Below are 18,244 nucleotides of genomic sequence, written 5' to 3' on the forward strand. Positions count from 1 at the left end.
ACCATTTTAATTTCTCATAGATTTTGGTGAAAGGGTCTATCAGTTTTTATTTCTCATAGGTTTTGGCTATTAGGGTCTAACCGTTTTCATTTCTCATTGGTTTTGGGTGTATTAGTCTAATCATTTTCATTTCTCAGAGGTTTTTGTGGTGAAAGGGTCTAACCATTTTCATTTATCATGGGTTTTGAGTGTAAGGGTCTAACCATTTTCATTTCTCTTAGGTTTTGAGTGTAAGGGTCTAACCATTTTCATTTCTCATAGGATTTTATGGTGTAAGGGTCTAACCAGTTTAATTTCTTGTAGGTTTTGGGTGTAAGTGTCTAACCATTTTCATTTCTCAGAGATTTTTGGTATAAGGGTCTAACCATTTTAATTTCTCATAGGTATTTTCTGTAGGGGTCTAACCATTTTTTTTCTCATGGCTTTTGGGTGTAAGGGCCTAACCATTTTCATTTCTTATGGCTTTTGGGTGTAAGGGTCTATTTGTTTTAATTTCTCATAGGTTTTTGGTCTAAGGGTCTAACCATTTTAATTTCTCATAGATTTTGGTGAAAGGGTCTATCAGTTTTTATTTCTCATAGGTTTTGGCTATTAGGGTCTAACCGTTTTCATTTCTCATTGGTTTTGGGTGTATTAGTCTAATCATTTTCATTTCTCAGAGGTTTTTGTGGTGAAAGGGTCTAACCATTTTCATTTATCATGGGTTTTGAGTGTAAGGGTCTAACCATTTTCATTTCTCTTAGGTTTTGGGTGTAAGGGCCTAACCATTTTCATTTCTTATGGCTTTTGGGTGTAAGGGTCTATTTGTTTTAATTTCTCATAGGTTTTTGGTCTAAGGGTCTAACCATTTTAATTTCTCATGGGCTTTGGGGGTAATTGTCAAACCATTTTAATTTCTCATTGGCTTTGGGTGTAAGGGACTAACCATTTTCATTTCTCATAGGTTTTTATGGTGCAAGGGTCTAACCAGTTTCATTTCTCATAGGTTTTGGGTCTAAGGGTCTGACCATTTTAATGTATTATGGGTTTTGGGTGTAAGGGTCTAACATTTTTCATTTCTCATAGGTTTTGGGTGTAAGGGTCTAACCATTTTCATTTCTCATAGGTTTTGAGTGGAAGTGTTTAACCATTTTCATTTCTCATAGGTTATGGGTCTTTGGGTCTAATTGTATTAATTTCTCATAGGTTTTGGGTGTATGGTTCTAACCGTTTTCATTTCTCATAGATTTTGGGTTTAAGGGTCTATCCATTTTTATTTCTCATAGGTTTTGGGTATAAGGGTCTAATAATTTTCATTTCTCATAGGTTCTTGTGATGTAAGGGTCTAACTAGTTTCATTTCTCGTAGGTTTTGGGTGTAATGGTTTATCCATTTTGATTTCTCATAGGTTTTTATGGTGTTAGGGTCTAACCAGTTTCATTTCTCATAGGTTTTGGGTCTAAGGGTCTGACCATTTTAATGTATCATGGGTTTTGGGTGTAAGGGTCTAACAATTTTCATTTCTCATAGGTTTTGTGGGTAATTGTCTAACCATTTTCATTTCTCGTAGGTTTAGGGTGTAAGGGACTAACCATTTTCATTTATCATGGGCTTTGGGGGTAAGGGACTAACCATTTTCATTTCTCATAGGTTTTTATGGTGTAAGGGTCTAACAATTTTCATTTCTCATAGGTTTTGGGTGTAAGTGTCTAACCATTTTCATTTCTCATAAGTTTTGGGTGTAAGTGTCTAAGCATTTTCTCTTCTCAGAGGTTGTGGGTCTTTGGGGGTAAGGGACTAACCATTTTCATTACTCATAGGTTTTTATGGTGTAAGGGTCTAACCTTTTTAATTTGTCATAGGTTTTGGGTCTAAGTGTCTAACTGTTTTCATGTCTCATATTTTGGGTGTTAGGGTCTATCCATTTTCATTTCTCATAGATTTTGAGTGTAATGGTCTAACCATTTTAATTTCTCATACATTTTGGGTGTAAGGGTCTAACCATTTTCATTTCTCATAGGTTTTGGTCTAAGGGTCTAACCATTTTAATGTATTATGGGTTTTGGGTGTAAGGGTCTACCATTTTTCATAGGTTTTGGGTGTAAGGGACTAACCATTTTAATTTCTCATAGATTTTGGTGAAAGGGTCTATCCGTTTTTATTTCTCATAGGTTTTGGATATTAGGGTCTAACCGTTTTCATTTCTCATAGGTTTTGGGTGTATTAGTCTAATCATTTTAATTTCTCAGAGGTTTTTGTGGTGTAAGGGTCTAACCAGTTTCATTTCTCATGGGTTTTGAGTGGAAGGGTCTAACCATTTTCATTTCTCATAGGTTTTTGGTATAAGGGTCTAACCATTTTCATTTCTCTTAGGTATTTTCTGTAGGGGTCTAACCATTTTTTCCCCTAATGGCTTTTGGGTGTAAGGGCCTAACCATTTTCATTTCTTATGGCGTTTGGGTGTAAGGGTCTATTTGGTTGAAGTTCTCATAGGTTTTTGGTCAAAGGGTCTAACCATATTCATTTCTCATGGGCTTTGGGGGTAAGGGACTAACCATTTTCATTTCTCATAGGTTTTTATGGTGTAAGGGTCTAACCAGTTTCATTTATCGTAGGTTTTGGGTCTAAGGGTCTGACCATTTTAATGTATTATGGGTTTTGGGTGTAAGGGTCTAACATTTTTCATTTCTCATAGGTTTTGGGTGTAAGGGTCTAACCATTTTCATTTCTCATAGGTTTTGAGTGGAAGTGTCTAACCATTTTCATTTCTCATAGGTTAAGGGTCTTTGGGTCTAACCGTATTAATTTCTCATAGGTTTTGGGTGTAAGTGTCTAACTGTTTTCATGACTCATATTTTGGGTGTTAGGGTCTAACCATTTTCATTTCTCATACATTTTTGGGTGTAAGGGTCTAACCACTTTAATTTCTCATACATTTTGGGTGAAAGGGTCTATCCATTTTCATTTCTCAAGTGTTTTTTTGTAAGGGTCTAACCGTTTTAATTTCTCATAGATTTGGGATTTTAGTGTCTATTCGTTTTTATTTCTCATGGGTTTTGTGTATAAGGGTCTAACCATTTTCATTTCTCGTTGATTTTGGGTGTAAGGGTCTAACCAGTTTCATTTCTTGTAGGTTTTGGGTGTAATGGTCCATCCATTTTTATTTCTCATAGGTTTTTGGTCTAAGGGTCTAACCATTTTCATTTCTCATAGGTTTTGGGTGTAAGGGTCTAACATTTTTCATTTATCATAGGTTTTGGGTGTAAGTGTCTAACTGTTTTCATGACTCATATTTTGGGTGTTAGGGTCTAACCATTTTCATTTCTCATAGATTTATAGTGTAAGGGTCTAACCATTTTCATTTCTCATGGGTTTTGTGTGTAAGGGTCTATCCATTTTCATTTCTCATAGGTTTTACGGTGTAAGGGTCTAACCATTTTCATTTCTCATAGGTTTTACGGTGTAAGGGTCTAACCATTTTCATTTCTCATAGGTTTTGGGTCTTTGTGTCTAACTGTTTTCATTTCTCATAGACTTTGGGTGTAAGGGTCTATCTGTTTTTATTTCTCATAGGTTTTGGTTATAAGGGTCTAATAATTTTCATTTCTCATAGGTTTTTGTGATGTAAGGGTTTAACCGTTTTAATTTCTCATAGGTTTTGGGTGTAAGGGACTAACCATTTTAATGTATCATGGGTTTTGGGTGTAAGGGTCTAAACATTTTCATTTCTCATAGGTTTTGGGTGTAATAGTCTAACCATTTTTATTTCTCATAGGTTTTCGGTCTAAGGGTCTAACCATTTTCATTTCTCATAGGTTTTGGTTCAAAGGGTCTGACCATTTTAATGCGTTATGGGTTTTGGTTGTAAGGTTCTAACATTTTTCATTTATCATAGGTTTTGTGTGTAAGGGTCTAACCATTTTAATTTCTCATACATTTTTGGTGTAAGGGTCTAACCATCTTCATTTCTCATAGGTTTTTATGGTGTAAGGCTCTAACAATTTTCATTTGTCATACATTTTGAGTGTAAGGGTCTAACCATTTCAATTTCTCATACATTTTTGGGTGTAAGGGTCTAACCATTTTAATTTCTCATACATTTTGGGTGAAAGGGTCTATCCATTTTCATTTCTCAAGTGTTTTTTTGTAAGGGTCTAACCGTTTTAATTTCTCATAGATTTGGGATTTTAGTGTCTATTCGTTTTTATTTCTCATGGGTTTTGGGTATAAGGGTCTAACCATTTTCATTTCTCGTTGATTTTGGGTGTAAGGGTCTAACCAGTTTCATTTCTTGTAGGTTTTGGGTGTAATGGTCCATCCATTTTTATTTCTCATAGGTTTTTGGTCTAAGGGTCTAACCATTTTCATTTCTCATAGGTTTTGGGTGTAAGGGTCTAACATTTTTCATTTATCATAGGTTTTGGGTGTAAGTGTCTAACTGTTTTCATGACTCATATTTTGGGTGTTAGGGTCTAACCATTTTCATTTCTCATAGATTTATAGTGTAAGGGTCTAACCATTTTCATTTCTCATGGGTTTTGTGTGTAAGGGTCTATCCATTTTCATTTCTCATAGGTTTTACGGTGTAAGGGTCTAACCATTTTCATTTCTCATAGGTTTTGGGTGTAAGGGTCTAACATTTTTCATTTATCATAGGTTTTGGGTGTAAGTGTCTAACTGTTTTCATGACTCATATTTTGGGTGTTAGGGTCTAACCATTTTCATTTCTCATAGATTTATAGTGTAAGGGTCTAACCATTTTCATTTCTCATGGGTTTTGTGTGTAAGGGTCTATCCATTTTCATTTCTCATAGGTTTTACGGTGTAAGGGTCTAACCATTTTCATTTCTCATAGGTTTTGGGTCTTTGTGTCTAACTGTTTTCATTTCTCATAGATTTTGGGTATAAGGGTCTAACCATTTTAATTTCTCATAGCTTTTGGGTGTTAGGGTCTATCCGTTTTTATTTCTGATAGGTTTTGGTTGTAAGTGTCTAACCATTTTCATTTCTCATAGGTTTTTATGGTGTAATGGTCTAAGCAGTTTCATTTTTCATAGGTTTTGGGTGTAACATGCTGACCAGACCGGACACGTCGCGTGCGTGAGCGTCGCAAAATACATTTAGAAATCCATGTTATTCAATTATGGCACCCACTCTGCTCGCACTCGCCAACAAGCGTCTGCGTTGCCAAGGGCTAAAATAGAACTCCTTTCTATTTCTGACGCAGATCGCGCTGCAAGTCCTGCCTCTCCCATCTCCTCATTGGTTTATAGAAGCAGGTACCCACGTGCCATCTCCTCATTGGTTATACCCACGTGGGTGATTGAAAGACGAACTGTTTTGCCGGTCGTCGTGGTAATACTATGAAAGTTTAGATGACGATCACCATATAAGTTCAAAGATGAAAAAGCCTGGAAGGAGGAGAGATGACTAGAAACGATTCGGTTGACTGTTTTATGTGTGGATTAATTGTCGGAGTAGAGGACCTTGTGCATTTCAGGTAAAATAACAACTCAATGTTTATATCCCAGGACAAATTAGCTAGCAACAGCAAGCTAGCTAAATAGGACAAATTAGCTAGCAAGTGCAAGCTAACTAGCTAAATTGCCATTCATGTTTAATGCTTTTCGACCTGTCCCCGAAATTAATGTCATTAGTTCAGAGTTTGTTTTGATATTTTAACCTGCGTGTCGTGGTCCCGTTTGGTGTGGGGGGACAAAATAAATGTATGCACGAAAGCGCATGATGGCGCACGCGCGCAGCCGGTTTGAGTTCCGTGTAATGGTCCATCCATTTTCATTTCTCATAGGTTTTGGGTCTAAAGGACTATCCGTTTTTATTTCTCATAGGTTTATGTGGTGTAAGGGCCTAACCTTTTCCATTTCTCGTAGGTTTTGGGTGTAATGGTTTATCCATTTTCATTTCTCATAGGTTTTTATGGTGTAAGGGTCTAATCATTTCCATTTCTCATAGGTTTTGAGTGTAAGGGACTAACCATTTTCCTTTCTCATATGTTTTGAGTGTAAGTGTCTAACCTTTTTCATTTCTCATAGGTTTTGGTTCTAAGGGTCTGACCATTTTAATGTGTTATGGGTTTTGGGTGTAAGGGTCTAACATTTTTCATTTCTCATGGGTTTTGGGTGTAAGGGTCAAACCATTTTCATTTCTCATAGGTTTTGGGTGTAATAGTCTAACCATTTTTATTTCTCACAGGTTTTGGGAGTAATGGTTTATCCATTTTCATTTTTCATAGGTTTTTATGCTGTAAGGGTCTAACCATTTTCATTTCTCATAGGTTTTGGGTCTTTGGGTCTAAATGTTTTCATTTCTCATAGGTTTTGGGTGTAAGGGTCTAACCGTTTTAATTTCTCATAGATTTTGCATGTTAGTGTCTATCCGTTTTTATTTCTCATAGGTTTTGGGTATAAGAGTCTAACCATTTTCATTTCTCATAGGTTTTGGGTGTAAGGGTCTAACTGTTTTCATGTCTCATATTTTGGGTGTAAGGGTATGAGCATTTTCATTTCTCATGGGTTTTGGGTGTAAGGGTCTAACCATTTTCATTTCTCGTGGGTTTTGGGTGTTAGGGTCTATCCATTTTCATTTCTCAAGTGTTTTTTGTAAGGGTCTAACCATTTTCATCTATCATGGGTTTTATGTGTAAGGATCTAACCATTTTTTTTTATTAAAAAATAAATAAATAAATAAATAATGATGTCCTATTTCAATGTTATGATGGTACAGTAATTGTTCCAATAATTGTATTATGCATGTAGACAACAACAGTGTATTTATAATCAATCTGTTATATGTATGCATACTGGAACTGATGTGTTATTCCATTAGGACAAATTTTGTTAACAGGAAATAAAATCAGTAAAAAAGCATTTTTGAAGATACAGTAGTTTGAGAGTATAAAGTACTACAAATCCATGTTCAATGTGTTTTTCAGATAAAAATGCCTTTAACTGGGCTTAGAAATGCCATTGTCTTGTCTTGGTGTAACGGGTCAGCTTTGAGCCCGACTAGGATCAATATCATCCCTAAATCGTTGATGTCAAGTTTGTTTCATGGATATAGCACATCTCTAAATGTAGAATTGACTGGGGATCAACCTGGTCCACAATTTGATGTATCCAGTCCTGCATCTTCCTCCTGTATGTGTGTCTCAACAGTATGTTGTTCCCTTCCTACTTCTACGGTGTTACTTTCTTTAGACGTTCTCTCTGTTTGTCTTTTTACATTTGTTCTTTTTTGTGTTGTTCTCTTTTAATTCCACATATTCTTTGTTTCCTGTTGGGACAAAAGCTCCTCCGGCTCTTTTCCTCAAAGGTATATTGCCTGTGTCTGAGTTTCATCTATTGACTGCATGTGTCTGCTGCATTTTGCCTGTCTCTGTACCCAGCTAGTGTACCTCACTGCTAAATGTCTGTTTTAGAGACCCTTTCTTTACCTTCACCTCAGAATGTCCTCCACAATACCACCAAACAAAGCGCTCACTGTGCAGAGGCAGCCAGACGTACTTGTGTAATGACAACATTCTGCTCTCTCATATAACCAACCCACACACGTCCACAGCTAGTAAAAAGATGGTGCAAAATGGTTTCGTTCTGACTTTTTATTTTATTTTTTACACGGTGCAATTTTAACAGTAAAGCAGTGGCAGCTCTATTCCCCCTGTAAAGCTAAGCTACCCGTGTGTTTGTGGGGCTTTTAACCTGACGCTTCCTATAGAATCAGCAGAGCCTTAACAGACTGAAATAGACAACCCCTACACTGTGTTAAGCCTAATTAGTAGTGATCATTTTAATGGCTCCACACACAGCAGAGTAGATTTAGCCCCAGTAATCTCTGAAACACTCACAGTGCACAGGGTGCTACTGAAGAGCTACAGGTAACTGCCAAAATAATGGAAACACTTAAGTGAGGCGTACAAAGTATATTGAAAGCAGGTGCTTCCACACAGGTGTGGTTCCTGAGTTAATTAAGCAATTAGCATCCCATCATGCTTAGGGTCATGTATAAAATGCTGGGCAATGCTGCTATCATGGCTGTGCCCCCATAGAATGACAATGCCCCATCCACAGGGCACGAGAGGTCACTGAATGGTTTGATGAGCATGAAAACGATGTAAAGCACATGCCATGGCCGTCTCAGTCACCAGATCTCAACCCATTTTGAACTTATGGGAGATTCAGGAGCGGCGCCTGAGACGGCGTTTTCCACCACCATCAACAAAACACCAAATTATGGAATTTCTCGTGGAAGAATGGTGTGAATCCCTCCAATAGAGTTCCAGACACTTGTAGAATCTATGCCAAGGTGCATTGAAGCTGTTCTGGCTTGTTGTGGCCCAATGCCCTCTTAAGACGCTTTATGTTGGTGTTTACTTTATTTTGGCAGTTACCTGTATATTTAACACTCAAGTAAAGAAGATGGTGTGCTTTAAAAAATGGAATCACCCTGAATCTATTACATGGAAGTGTAACATTTCATAATGGGGTAATTTGACTGAATTTAAATACCACTAGTCAGAGGATACTGTAAGTATGGTAAACATTTGAACCAGCCATTTAAAGTGAGGCCATTTTTATAGCTATTTTAAATAATGGACAGAAAATGAGCTACAGCTGACACTAAGCTTTGATTATAGTGGTAGGGATCCAGAGTAGGAGACTAAGGCCTATATTCAACCTGTAAAGCTGAACTTCCACGGTGCGGATTGAGTAGAGCCCTAAGTGTTTCTGTCAATTATTCATTTTGAGAGGTTGTCTACTTCATCCGGTTAAAGCTGGTTATGCCACTTTTGTTTGCAAACCCCGGCCACACTGCAGGATCTGGGTTTGCTCTTCTGCTTGAGCTAGCTTCCACTACACGCTTCCTTCTCCCGTGCAACCCCCCCCTTTGAGAACCAAGTCACATGACCTGATGCTGCTTCCTGGTGCAAATCTAGGTTGATGATAAAAGGTTAAAACAATGTAATAATTCCATGCGGAAGCGTTGGAAAATTAACAAATTCTTTGGACCAGCGCCATTGCTGATTCTACAGAATTAACGAGCGAAAGTGACTGGAAGCAAATGTTAGCAGTACAAAAAGTTTCCCATTTTAACTAACTACTCACCAAACACAACATAACTGTTTTACTGTCATTATATTCTTTAAAAAATATATAAAAAATTATCTGCAGCCACTTTATTACTTGATTTCTCGACCATTGGTGACATTTTCAATGCTATCCCTGTAGAATCAGCCACAGAGCTGGTCCAATGAATGTGTTTATTTTCAAACTCTCCACATGAAATTATTAGGTTGTATTAACCTGTATATTTTCCACCTAGCTGCAAATCCCCTGGTTGTCAATCAGAGTATAATGTGGAACCAACCAATCTTTACATGTGGTTATGCATCGTTTTCAAAGGAACTACAAGCATACTTGTATTCTAGTGCTGGGCAAATTTGAGCTGCAGAGAAGGAGCTACAGTCAAATCAGTGTTTTGATTTTTTATGATGACACATGCCTTAAAACAATTTAACCCCAATGCTTAGGCATTTGATGGTACTTGACACACATATAATTAATTTTATGAGGACATTAGGAAAGCAGTATGATTACCTATAGATAGCACTGGTATGACATCCATTAGCTACAATAAAGCCTAATGAAAAGGAAAAAAACTTCCAAGAGGCTAAAGGCTACGGGATAGGACCTAGAGGTTAGGGATTAGTGCCTATGGGTTAGGGGCTAGAGGTTAGGGGATAGGGACTAGAGGCTAGGGGTTAGAGGCTAGGGACTAGGGGTTAGAGATTAGAGGCTAGGTACTAGGGGTTAGAGGCTACGGGATAGGGCCTAGAGGCTAGGGCTAGAGGTTAGGGACTAGAGGTTAGGGGTTAGACGCTAGGTGTTAGAGGCTAAAGGCTTTGGGCTCTGTTCAGTTAGTAGCGATTCCATTCAGTTTATTTGAAGTGGAACAATACAATACTGTATGTAACTGCATCATTATATTTCTAAATGAATCATACACAAAATATTATGCTGGGTCAGCAAAAACTCAGTCTTATAGTTAATCACGAGAGAAGACATATGTGCAAAGGTGGCTTGCCATTTTGAGATAAAAGCCCATGAAAATGCTAATTGTGCCTCCTTTGACTGATGGAGCAAAGGACTATTTTAGGAATTGTCAGAAATGAAAGGCTGTGCCCTCAAGTGGTGAGCAGGCTTTAAAGGAGGTTGATTTAACCCATTTAGGGATAGGAAATGGAGGAACAGTGAGTCCCTGCTCAACAGTCTTTCTTATCCTACAGCTTAAATGTTCCCCCTCTGAAATCCACACAATGGCATCCACATACAGAACAAGAATTATGTAATTTGAGTGAATCATTATGCAAAAAGGGACTGTGTTTAGGTTTGGGACTAATGATAACCATGATACTCCTTGTATTTTCCCATGACGTGCAAAACAGAGCTTAAAATAGGTTGCCCAGCACTAGCATCATCTTTCGACTAAATAAAGCCCAACTACACAATGTATCCTACAGAAGCCAGATACTTTGTACTTTTGGCTTTACCCATAGGTGTAATTTGCATCGTGTGTTTCAAGGGAATAGTCCATTGTCAGCTTTAAGCCACTCTAATTAAATACAGGTACCACTGATGGCTTATTTGTGTTTTACTGAAATGCTTAAAAATATTCAATTTCCAAGTGAAGTTGCAAATTATATTTTGTGTACTAAGATAGAGACTAAATTAGGTCCCCCATGTTTCACCTCTTAGACTCCAGTTGCTAACTGTGCTCTCTCTGTTAAAAGCAGACCCCTACGGTGGACATACGCCCTCGCTCAGCCACCGCCATCCAGATGAACAACGCCACCCATATGCAGGAGCGGGATGAGGAGTATGGCTACGAGTGCCTGGACGGCAAGGACTGCACCAGCTTCTTCTGCTGTTTCGAGGACTGCCGCTCCGGGGCCTGGCGGCATGGGCGGTTGCACATCCGTGTCGCCAAGATAGACTCGTACGCTCGCATCGGTTTCCCCACCGCTTTCGGTCTCTTTAACCTGGTTTACTGGATCTCCTATCTCTATCTCTAGATCCAGCGTGTAGCCAGACTTAGAATATATGTTCTGCTCCAACAAGACCATTTTTAAGAAGGGACCCACTGAAATGTTTTCCTTTTATTTTTGTTTCTCTTTTATTTCGTTGTTTGATCATTCATATTTTTTAAAGCAAAAGTTGTAGCAAACCCATTAGGCATGCAGGGATGTGGAGTCTGATAGTGGAACATCGACTGTGCTTTGTGTAAGCAAGAACCTAAGCTCACCATAGTGATTCTGCATGACTATGTTTCCCAGATTCCCCTTGGTCAGGTATTGGTTTATGTAGAAGTTATTCAATATCAAGGCCGCTTCAATGTTTTATTTGTAACTGCCCTTAGTCAGCATATTAGATCACAGTGAAAAGGGCAGATTCCTGTTTTTTTGTATTAACAAGTTACGCATGCGCTACAGAAGACAAATGTCAGATATGACGTCAGCTTATTTTCCCATGTTTTTATTTATTGCTATATTCATCCGTCCAAAATACAAAAAGCACTTTAATAGTTATATAGGTTGAACAGTAAGTATGATTTTACATTTTACTTTGATATGTTTCTTTTAGCTAACAGTTAAACATTACTTTAGCAGTGTTAAACATTACTTTAGCAGTGTTAAACATTACTTTAGCAGTGTTGAACATGACTTTAGCAGTATTGAACATGACTTTTTTTCATGTGTGGTCAGAGCGCTAGAAAAGACTGTTTATGGTCGACTGTACAGACACTGTGTATATATGTTATTATGTAGTGGTTTACATTTATTGCATGCACCTTTCAGGCCAAAATTCAACACGTTTTAAGGTATTCTATTGTTGGCTATGGATGCAAAAAAAGAACACGGCTGATTATTCATCATTTTTTTAGGAAAAGTAGAAAATGAGACAAAAATACTTTCAGATGTTGACTTCTAAGTTCATGTTCATCTCCACCAATATGTATTAAGACAGGATCAATACAGACCTTACAGGAAAAATGTTATATAAACTTTTATGAACTTGTAGTGTTCTGAGGACCTAATCTTCCTTTTCAAACACTTTGCTATTTCTGGCAATCTTCTTCAATTGACACAGGTGTGGCTGTGCTGGCTCCTATGGGAAGTGTGTAGATAAAAAATAGGCATCAAAAACATCCCAAAAATATTCTGCTCCTTTTTCTCCCCGACAACCACTTGGTGGACGTGAGTATTACACAAACACAGCAAGCAGTGTTTTACTTCATTCGGCTGGCACGTTGAGTGTCTACACTGGAAGCGGCAGTAGTTCTGAATGCCTACACCCATCAAAATGCCCAAACTCTCAGTGACAGAAAACACACTCTCATTTGCCATAAGACTGAACAGCATTGCTTAGTCACTGCATTAAAACAGATCCATCTGTCTCAATGGGTGGTTTAGGGGGACTTAAGGCACAAAAACTAACAATTTAACTGGAGGAATATTGCTGAACTTGACAGCTCCGTGGAGAAGAAAGCATCTGCTTGTGACCAGACCAGATGCATAAGCCTTACTCTCTTTGAAGAGACACACTGTGGAAATTACAATGATCTGACACTGAAAACGTATTGATCTGGGAGAAGTTCAGGAATTCATTTTGTTTTGTTGTTGTTTTTTCCAGTGTTTATAATGTGTCAGTACAACATTACTCATGTACTGTATAGTGTAGCACATTGTGAACGTCAACATAAGTACTCAAACTGCTTTGAGTACTAATGTGCTTCACATCATACGGTACAGAGGTCTTACAATGCAACTTGAGGGATATTTATATATCCAAATCATAGCCAAACGTTTCCAAACGAGTACCTTAGGTAAAGGCAGCCCGAGGATGTTAAAGAGCAGTGCTTGAATCGAAATCAATAAGTCATTATGCATATTGTAAGTAACATGATATTATGTACATAGTAGATCACAAAAGGAAACCAACACTTAACAAACCCTTACATTTTTGAATGGGGCACTTATTGGTTTGTTGTCTTTCCTTCATTTAACCCCTTTCATTTATATCATTACATTATGCTTGAACCTGTGGGATATTGTGGGGTATTTTTCAAGGAAATTGTATTTCCCTATTTAGATGGCCCTTAACGAAACAGAGATGGAGAATGTCATTTGTCAACAACGAGACACACTTTCGTTCTATGTAGAAATTCATTTATCGTGTTGTAGTATTATTTTCCATGTTGTGGTCTACATAGGCTTTAAAGACCAGTTATAGTCTGTTCATTGAATGTTATGGCTAAAAAGGTAGGTGGCAAAGTTACTTATTAACCAGCCTCAATTGAAAATATATTTTCAGACATTTTACTGTGATGTTAGCTACTTCCTGAGGTACTGAACAGATGTGCTACTCTAGAGTGATCTTCAGAGTTTCTGTATTAACTGTACTACCCATAGTTAGTTGAATGAAGTGGAAACTGAAGCGCTTTCATTCACTAGTGGTCCTATATATTGTACCTGTTGCGAAGCTATCACTCAGTACCAGGGTGTGTCTTAAGCATGTATGTTGTTTTTTGCACTTCTTGAAAAGAAAGGAATTGATTTTTTGGGCCACTTGATAGTTTACTTAAAGGTCCAATGCAGCCTTTTTCTGAGTAACAATTAAGTACCTTACTGTGATAGTTTTTTCAAAAATTAACAAAAATAGCTTCTTAGCGAAGAGCAATTTCTCAAGCAAGAATTTTGCTAGGACCTTCTGGGAGTGGTCTGAAAACTATCTGTGAATGGCAGAGAGGTTTGGAACTCTCTTATTTACATTTTAGTAATTTAGGAGACGCTCTTATCCAGAGCAACTTACAGGAGCAATTAGGGTTAATTGCCTTGCTCAAGTGCACATCGACAGATTTTTCATTTAGTCAGCTCAGGGATTCGAATCAGCAAGCTTTTGGTTGCTGGCACAACGCTCTTAACTGCTAGGCTACCTGATGTCACCAGGCAGGCCAAAACTGAAATTTCAGGTGGTATTTTCAAACAGCTCTTACACTAAAAGGGCATTATCATAATTTTCTCAATTTCACAGTATTATTCCAACCTCATAGTCTGAAAATGTATTTTTTTAAAAACGTTTTAGACTGCACTGGGCCTTTAATGTGTAGTGTTTACTTCTTTTAAAATGTAAAGGAATGGAAGGTTATGGAAGAACAACTAAGTGCCAAACTTTGACACAAATGTGATATATCCTTTCAGAAACCCATAGTATCCAAGGATCTCTAAATTTAAATGAACTGTTTTGCTGCACTGGAGTTTTTGGAAATAATATGTGAACAAGAGAAACACGTTTTGTGTTCTTAGAGAAAATATATTTAACACAATTTTTATATAATTTACTATTAACACATACAGCATGAAAATATGACAAAAATTTGACTTTTATTTGCATATCTTTAACATTTTCTCATGGTCTATTGCATATGAACAAATATCAAGGCACAAGGACTAAACCATGAGTTAGCTTTATCTAAATGTCTCCTTCTTTCAGCACACTTTCATAAATTCAAGTTTCACCTATGAAAAGAGAATGAGTTAGCATAAGGCATCATGTTTTCTTCGTTTGTATGAAGGACTGAGTGCAGTCAGAAAGTAGAGATGTTTTAAACTGAGGAAGTAGTTACTGAGGTATCAAGCCAGAGTGGAAGAACTGTATTTGGTTTATAAATACCCAACGACCCACCAGTCTTTCGAGCTTGAGAGGTCATGTTATTGAACGGGGATGGCATACAAAATCTGATTATTTCTATCAACTATTTAAATGTTACTTTACTATAACCACAAAAAAACATTAAATTGTATTTTTGTGATTTCTTTATTTTCTTGTGCTAGTTTACAGTATCGTACATACAGTTGTATAAACTGTTGAAGGTTTTGGAAGTCTGCTGGTACTTGCAAAGATATCATAAAATATACAGTATTTGCATAAAATATATAGGTCAATCACAAAGATTAATATATTTCTGACATTGAAGTAATGTGGTATTACTCAGCTTAATTTGGCCCCATGCCTTGCCTCCATCTATTCGACCATCACATTTATGTTAGATGAAGACTGAGCATTCAACGATCAAGGAAGACAGAGTTATTTTATTTTGGGCAAACTATAAATAAGACCCATGTGAAGATCACATGTAAATAATTTATATTGTTATATATTTTGTCAGACTGGGAAAAACAATTATATATACCACACCATCATTGCTGTATTGGGTACCTGGGTTCCAAATACAAAATAAATATATTATAAATTCCGTTGATATGTTAGTTGTTTGCCATCTCTGTATATTTCTTGAGGACATTGATGAATTATTCTTGGGGTCTGCATAATACACTAAATGTACTGAAAATATCCTTTTCATAAGGGAATTGCACACAGCTGTGGAATTTTATAATAAAATGATTGCATTTATCAATGTGTCTTGTTTGTCAAATCAACACGTTATGTACATAGTATTACAATACATCTATTTAATATACATTGCTGTTATTCTAGCAATGGCATGGTATAACACAAACAAATGCGACCATGCATCAAAACATGACACACTGGAACATTTGATGCTGGTTTCTCACGCTGTATAGACCAGGGGTATTCAACCTATGAGGTCGGGAGCCTGCTGTTTTCTGTTTTAAATGATAATTAATTGCACACACCTGGTGTCCCAGGTATAAATCAGTCTCTGATTAGAGGGTAACAATGAAAGAAAATACAGTGGAACTGGTTTAGAAGTCCAGAGTTGAGTTTGAGGGTTATAGACCATATAATACCTGAAGTCCATCATGATAATCACCGGGGAGAACAGATTCAAATCTGTATTGAGCTACGATAAAGCACTTGGTGCCTAAACAAAAAACAGATAAAACAACAGATGACAGCATATTTGGAGGCATGTGAAGCAGTTTTTGATCGGCAAGTTGAGGTGTGGTCGACTGTGCAGTGATGTGATGGGAACATCGGCAGTAGCCCAGTGTTTGATGTGTTTCAGGGCAGCAGGGTGCTGGCCTGGCTGGCGCAGACAGATTCTGACTTGGCATCTCCTCATCCCCTGGGTTGAGTGACAGCTGCTGGGGCAGAGATGGCAGCGAATCACCCTGGTTATTACACAACCCATGATAAAAAGTAGCCTTTCATCCACAGAGGTGCAAGCTCTTCTGAGGAATAACTGGAACTACAAGGAGATCCCCCCCTTCATGAAATTAATGCCTGAGAACTTGTCTGTAAGCCCCATCGCTACAACATTTTGAATTGTCTTAACTAACTGACAACTGGATTATCGGATGTGCATATCCCTGGAATGTTGGCATGAACAGGTCATTCTATAGGACTTGCTTTACGTCGGGATTATAGCTTGCCATAAGGCAAGGCAAAGATTTTACTAACCCACATAGGCTATGTGGTTGGAGGGCAAAGTCATTTCAGGGACATAAAAAAGAGGGATTTGTGTAAGCCAAATTCCAAGACATGGTGAAATTTAAAGGGAGAGTTCATCCAAATAACAAAATGTCTCATCGTAAAGTCATACAGGCTACCTAAAACATATTCTATGATGGACCTGGAGATTCAATAAGCTCAACATTTTGATTTATGGATTAAGCGTGGGTGGGCGATCAATTTAGCATGTTTTTTAGTCCAAGAGTTTTGCAATCAGCAATGCTAAAGTACCACTATGGAAATAAGCTTTTGAGCTTTATTGTGGTATCCTTGATTTTTTTATTGTATGTGGCGACATCTCCGGCTGGAGCACTGTTGTGTTTTTTTAAATTGTCTAATACATTTTATAAAATCAAAGCTTAGCTGCGGCTACGTAAACAAATACAAATCTTTACTGACATTAATAATGTGAAGTGGATGAACTATCCCTTTAAGGGGAAACTTTTTGCTGATTTAATAAAATATCTTTAGTGTCTCACTGACGTTTATGTTGTTTGAAAAGCTATTTAGATATTAAAGATATCACCTTACTGCATCAAAAGGCACCAAACTTAATTAGTAGTGACATTAAATTACTTTTGAACTACTCAAACAGTGATTCACATTTCAAAATGTCAGCCATGAAATACAAGCTTTAACCCATGTCTAAACTTAAACCGAAACCACAAATAAATCTCTTTGAGATTTGTACCCTGGTGGTCATTGACTCCGCTGTCCTGGCATCGTGAGGGAGCTTGTTCCACCATTGGGGTGCCAGAGCAGCGAACAGTTTTGACTGGGCTGAGCGGGAACTGTGCTCCCTCAGAGGTAGGGGGGCCAGCAGGCCAGAGGTGGATGAACGCAGTGCCCTTGTTTGGGTGTAGGGCCTGATCAGAGCCTGAAGGTACGGAGGTGCTGTTCCCTTCACAGCTCCGTAGGCAATCACCATGGTCTTGTAGCGGATGCGAGCTTCAACTGGAAGCCAGTGGAGAGAGCGGAGGAGCGGGGTGACGTGAGAGAACTTGGGAAGGTTGAACACCAGACGGGCTGCGGCGTTCTGGATGAGTTGTAGGGGTTTATATTTATTTTACGTTTTGTTGTGTTACAGCCTGAATTCAAAATGGATCATATAGATTTTTTTCTTAGCCATCTACACACAATACCCCATAATGACAAAGTGAACATGTGTTTTTAGAAATGTTTGCAGATTTATTGAAAATGAAATACATAAATATCTAATTGACATAAGTATTCACACCCCTGAGGCAATACATGCGATTACAGCTATGAGTCTAAGAACTTTGCACACCTGGATTGTACCAAATTTGCACATTATATTTTTAAAAAATCTTCAAGCTCTCTTAAATTGGTTGTTGATTTGTATTTGTTTTTTACTAAGGATCCCCATTAGGCAGCAGCTACTCTTCGTGGGGTTTATTAAGGATCCCCATTAGCCAAGGTAGCAGCTACTCTTACTGGGGTTTATTAAGGATCCCCATTAGCCAAGGCAGCAGCTACTCTTCCTGGGGTCCAGCAACATTAAGGCAGTTACTTGATCATTGCTAGACAGCAATTTTCAAGTCTTACCATAGATTTTCATGACAATTTAAGTCAAAACCGTAACTAGGCCACTCAGGAACATTCAAAGTCAGTGTACATTTGGCCTTGTGCTTTAGGTTACTATCCTGCTGAAAGGAGAATTTGTCTCCAAGTGTCTGTTGGAAAGCAGACTGAATGAACTAGGTTTTCCTCTAGGATTTTGCCTGTGCTTAGCT

At 37.8% G+C, this 18,244-nt stretch overlaps 1 protein-coding gene across 5 annotated transcripts in view; it reads left to right on the forward strand.

The window, feature by feature from the left end:
• The window catches only part of LOC106603848 (gamma-aminobutyric acid receptor subunit gamma-2), a 75,796-nt gene extending 60,328 nt beyond the window's left edge, over nucleotides 1–15,468 (forward strand). For 2 of the 5 annotated variants that reach the window (XM_014198042.2, XM_045717349.1), the window contains one exon: nucleotides 10,790–15,468. In XM_014198042.2, the coding sequence (XP_014053517.1) occupies nucleotides 10,790–11,068 (279 nt within the window). In that variant the 3' untranslated portion in view covers nucleotides 11,069–15,468. Of the gene's footprint in view, nucleotides 1–7,287; nucleotides 7,312–10,786 lie in introns of all 5 variants that reach the window. The other 3 variants (XM_014198039.2, XM_014198040.2, XM_014198041.2) reach the window with 3 other exon arrangements.
• Nucleotides 15,469–18,244: the final 2,776 nt, after the last annotated feature.

This window comes from Salmo salar, chromosome ssa04 (genome assembly GCF_905237065.1).
Source record: "Salmo salar chromosome ssa04, Ssal_v3.1, whole genome shotgun sequence".
NCBI classification, from domain to species: domain Eukaryota; kingdom Metazoa; phylum Chordata; class Actinopteri; order Salmoniformes; family Salmonidae; genus Salmo; species Salmo salar.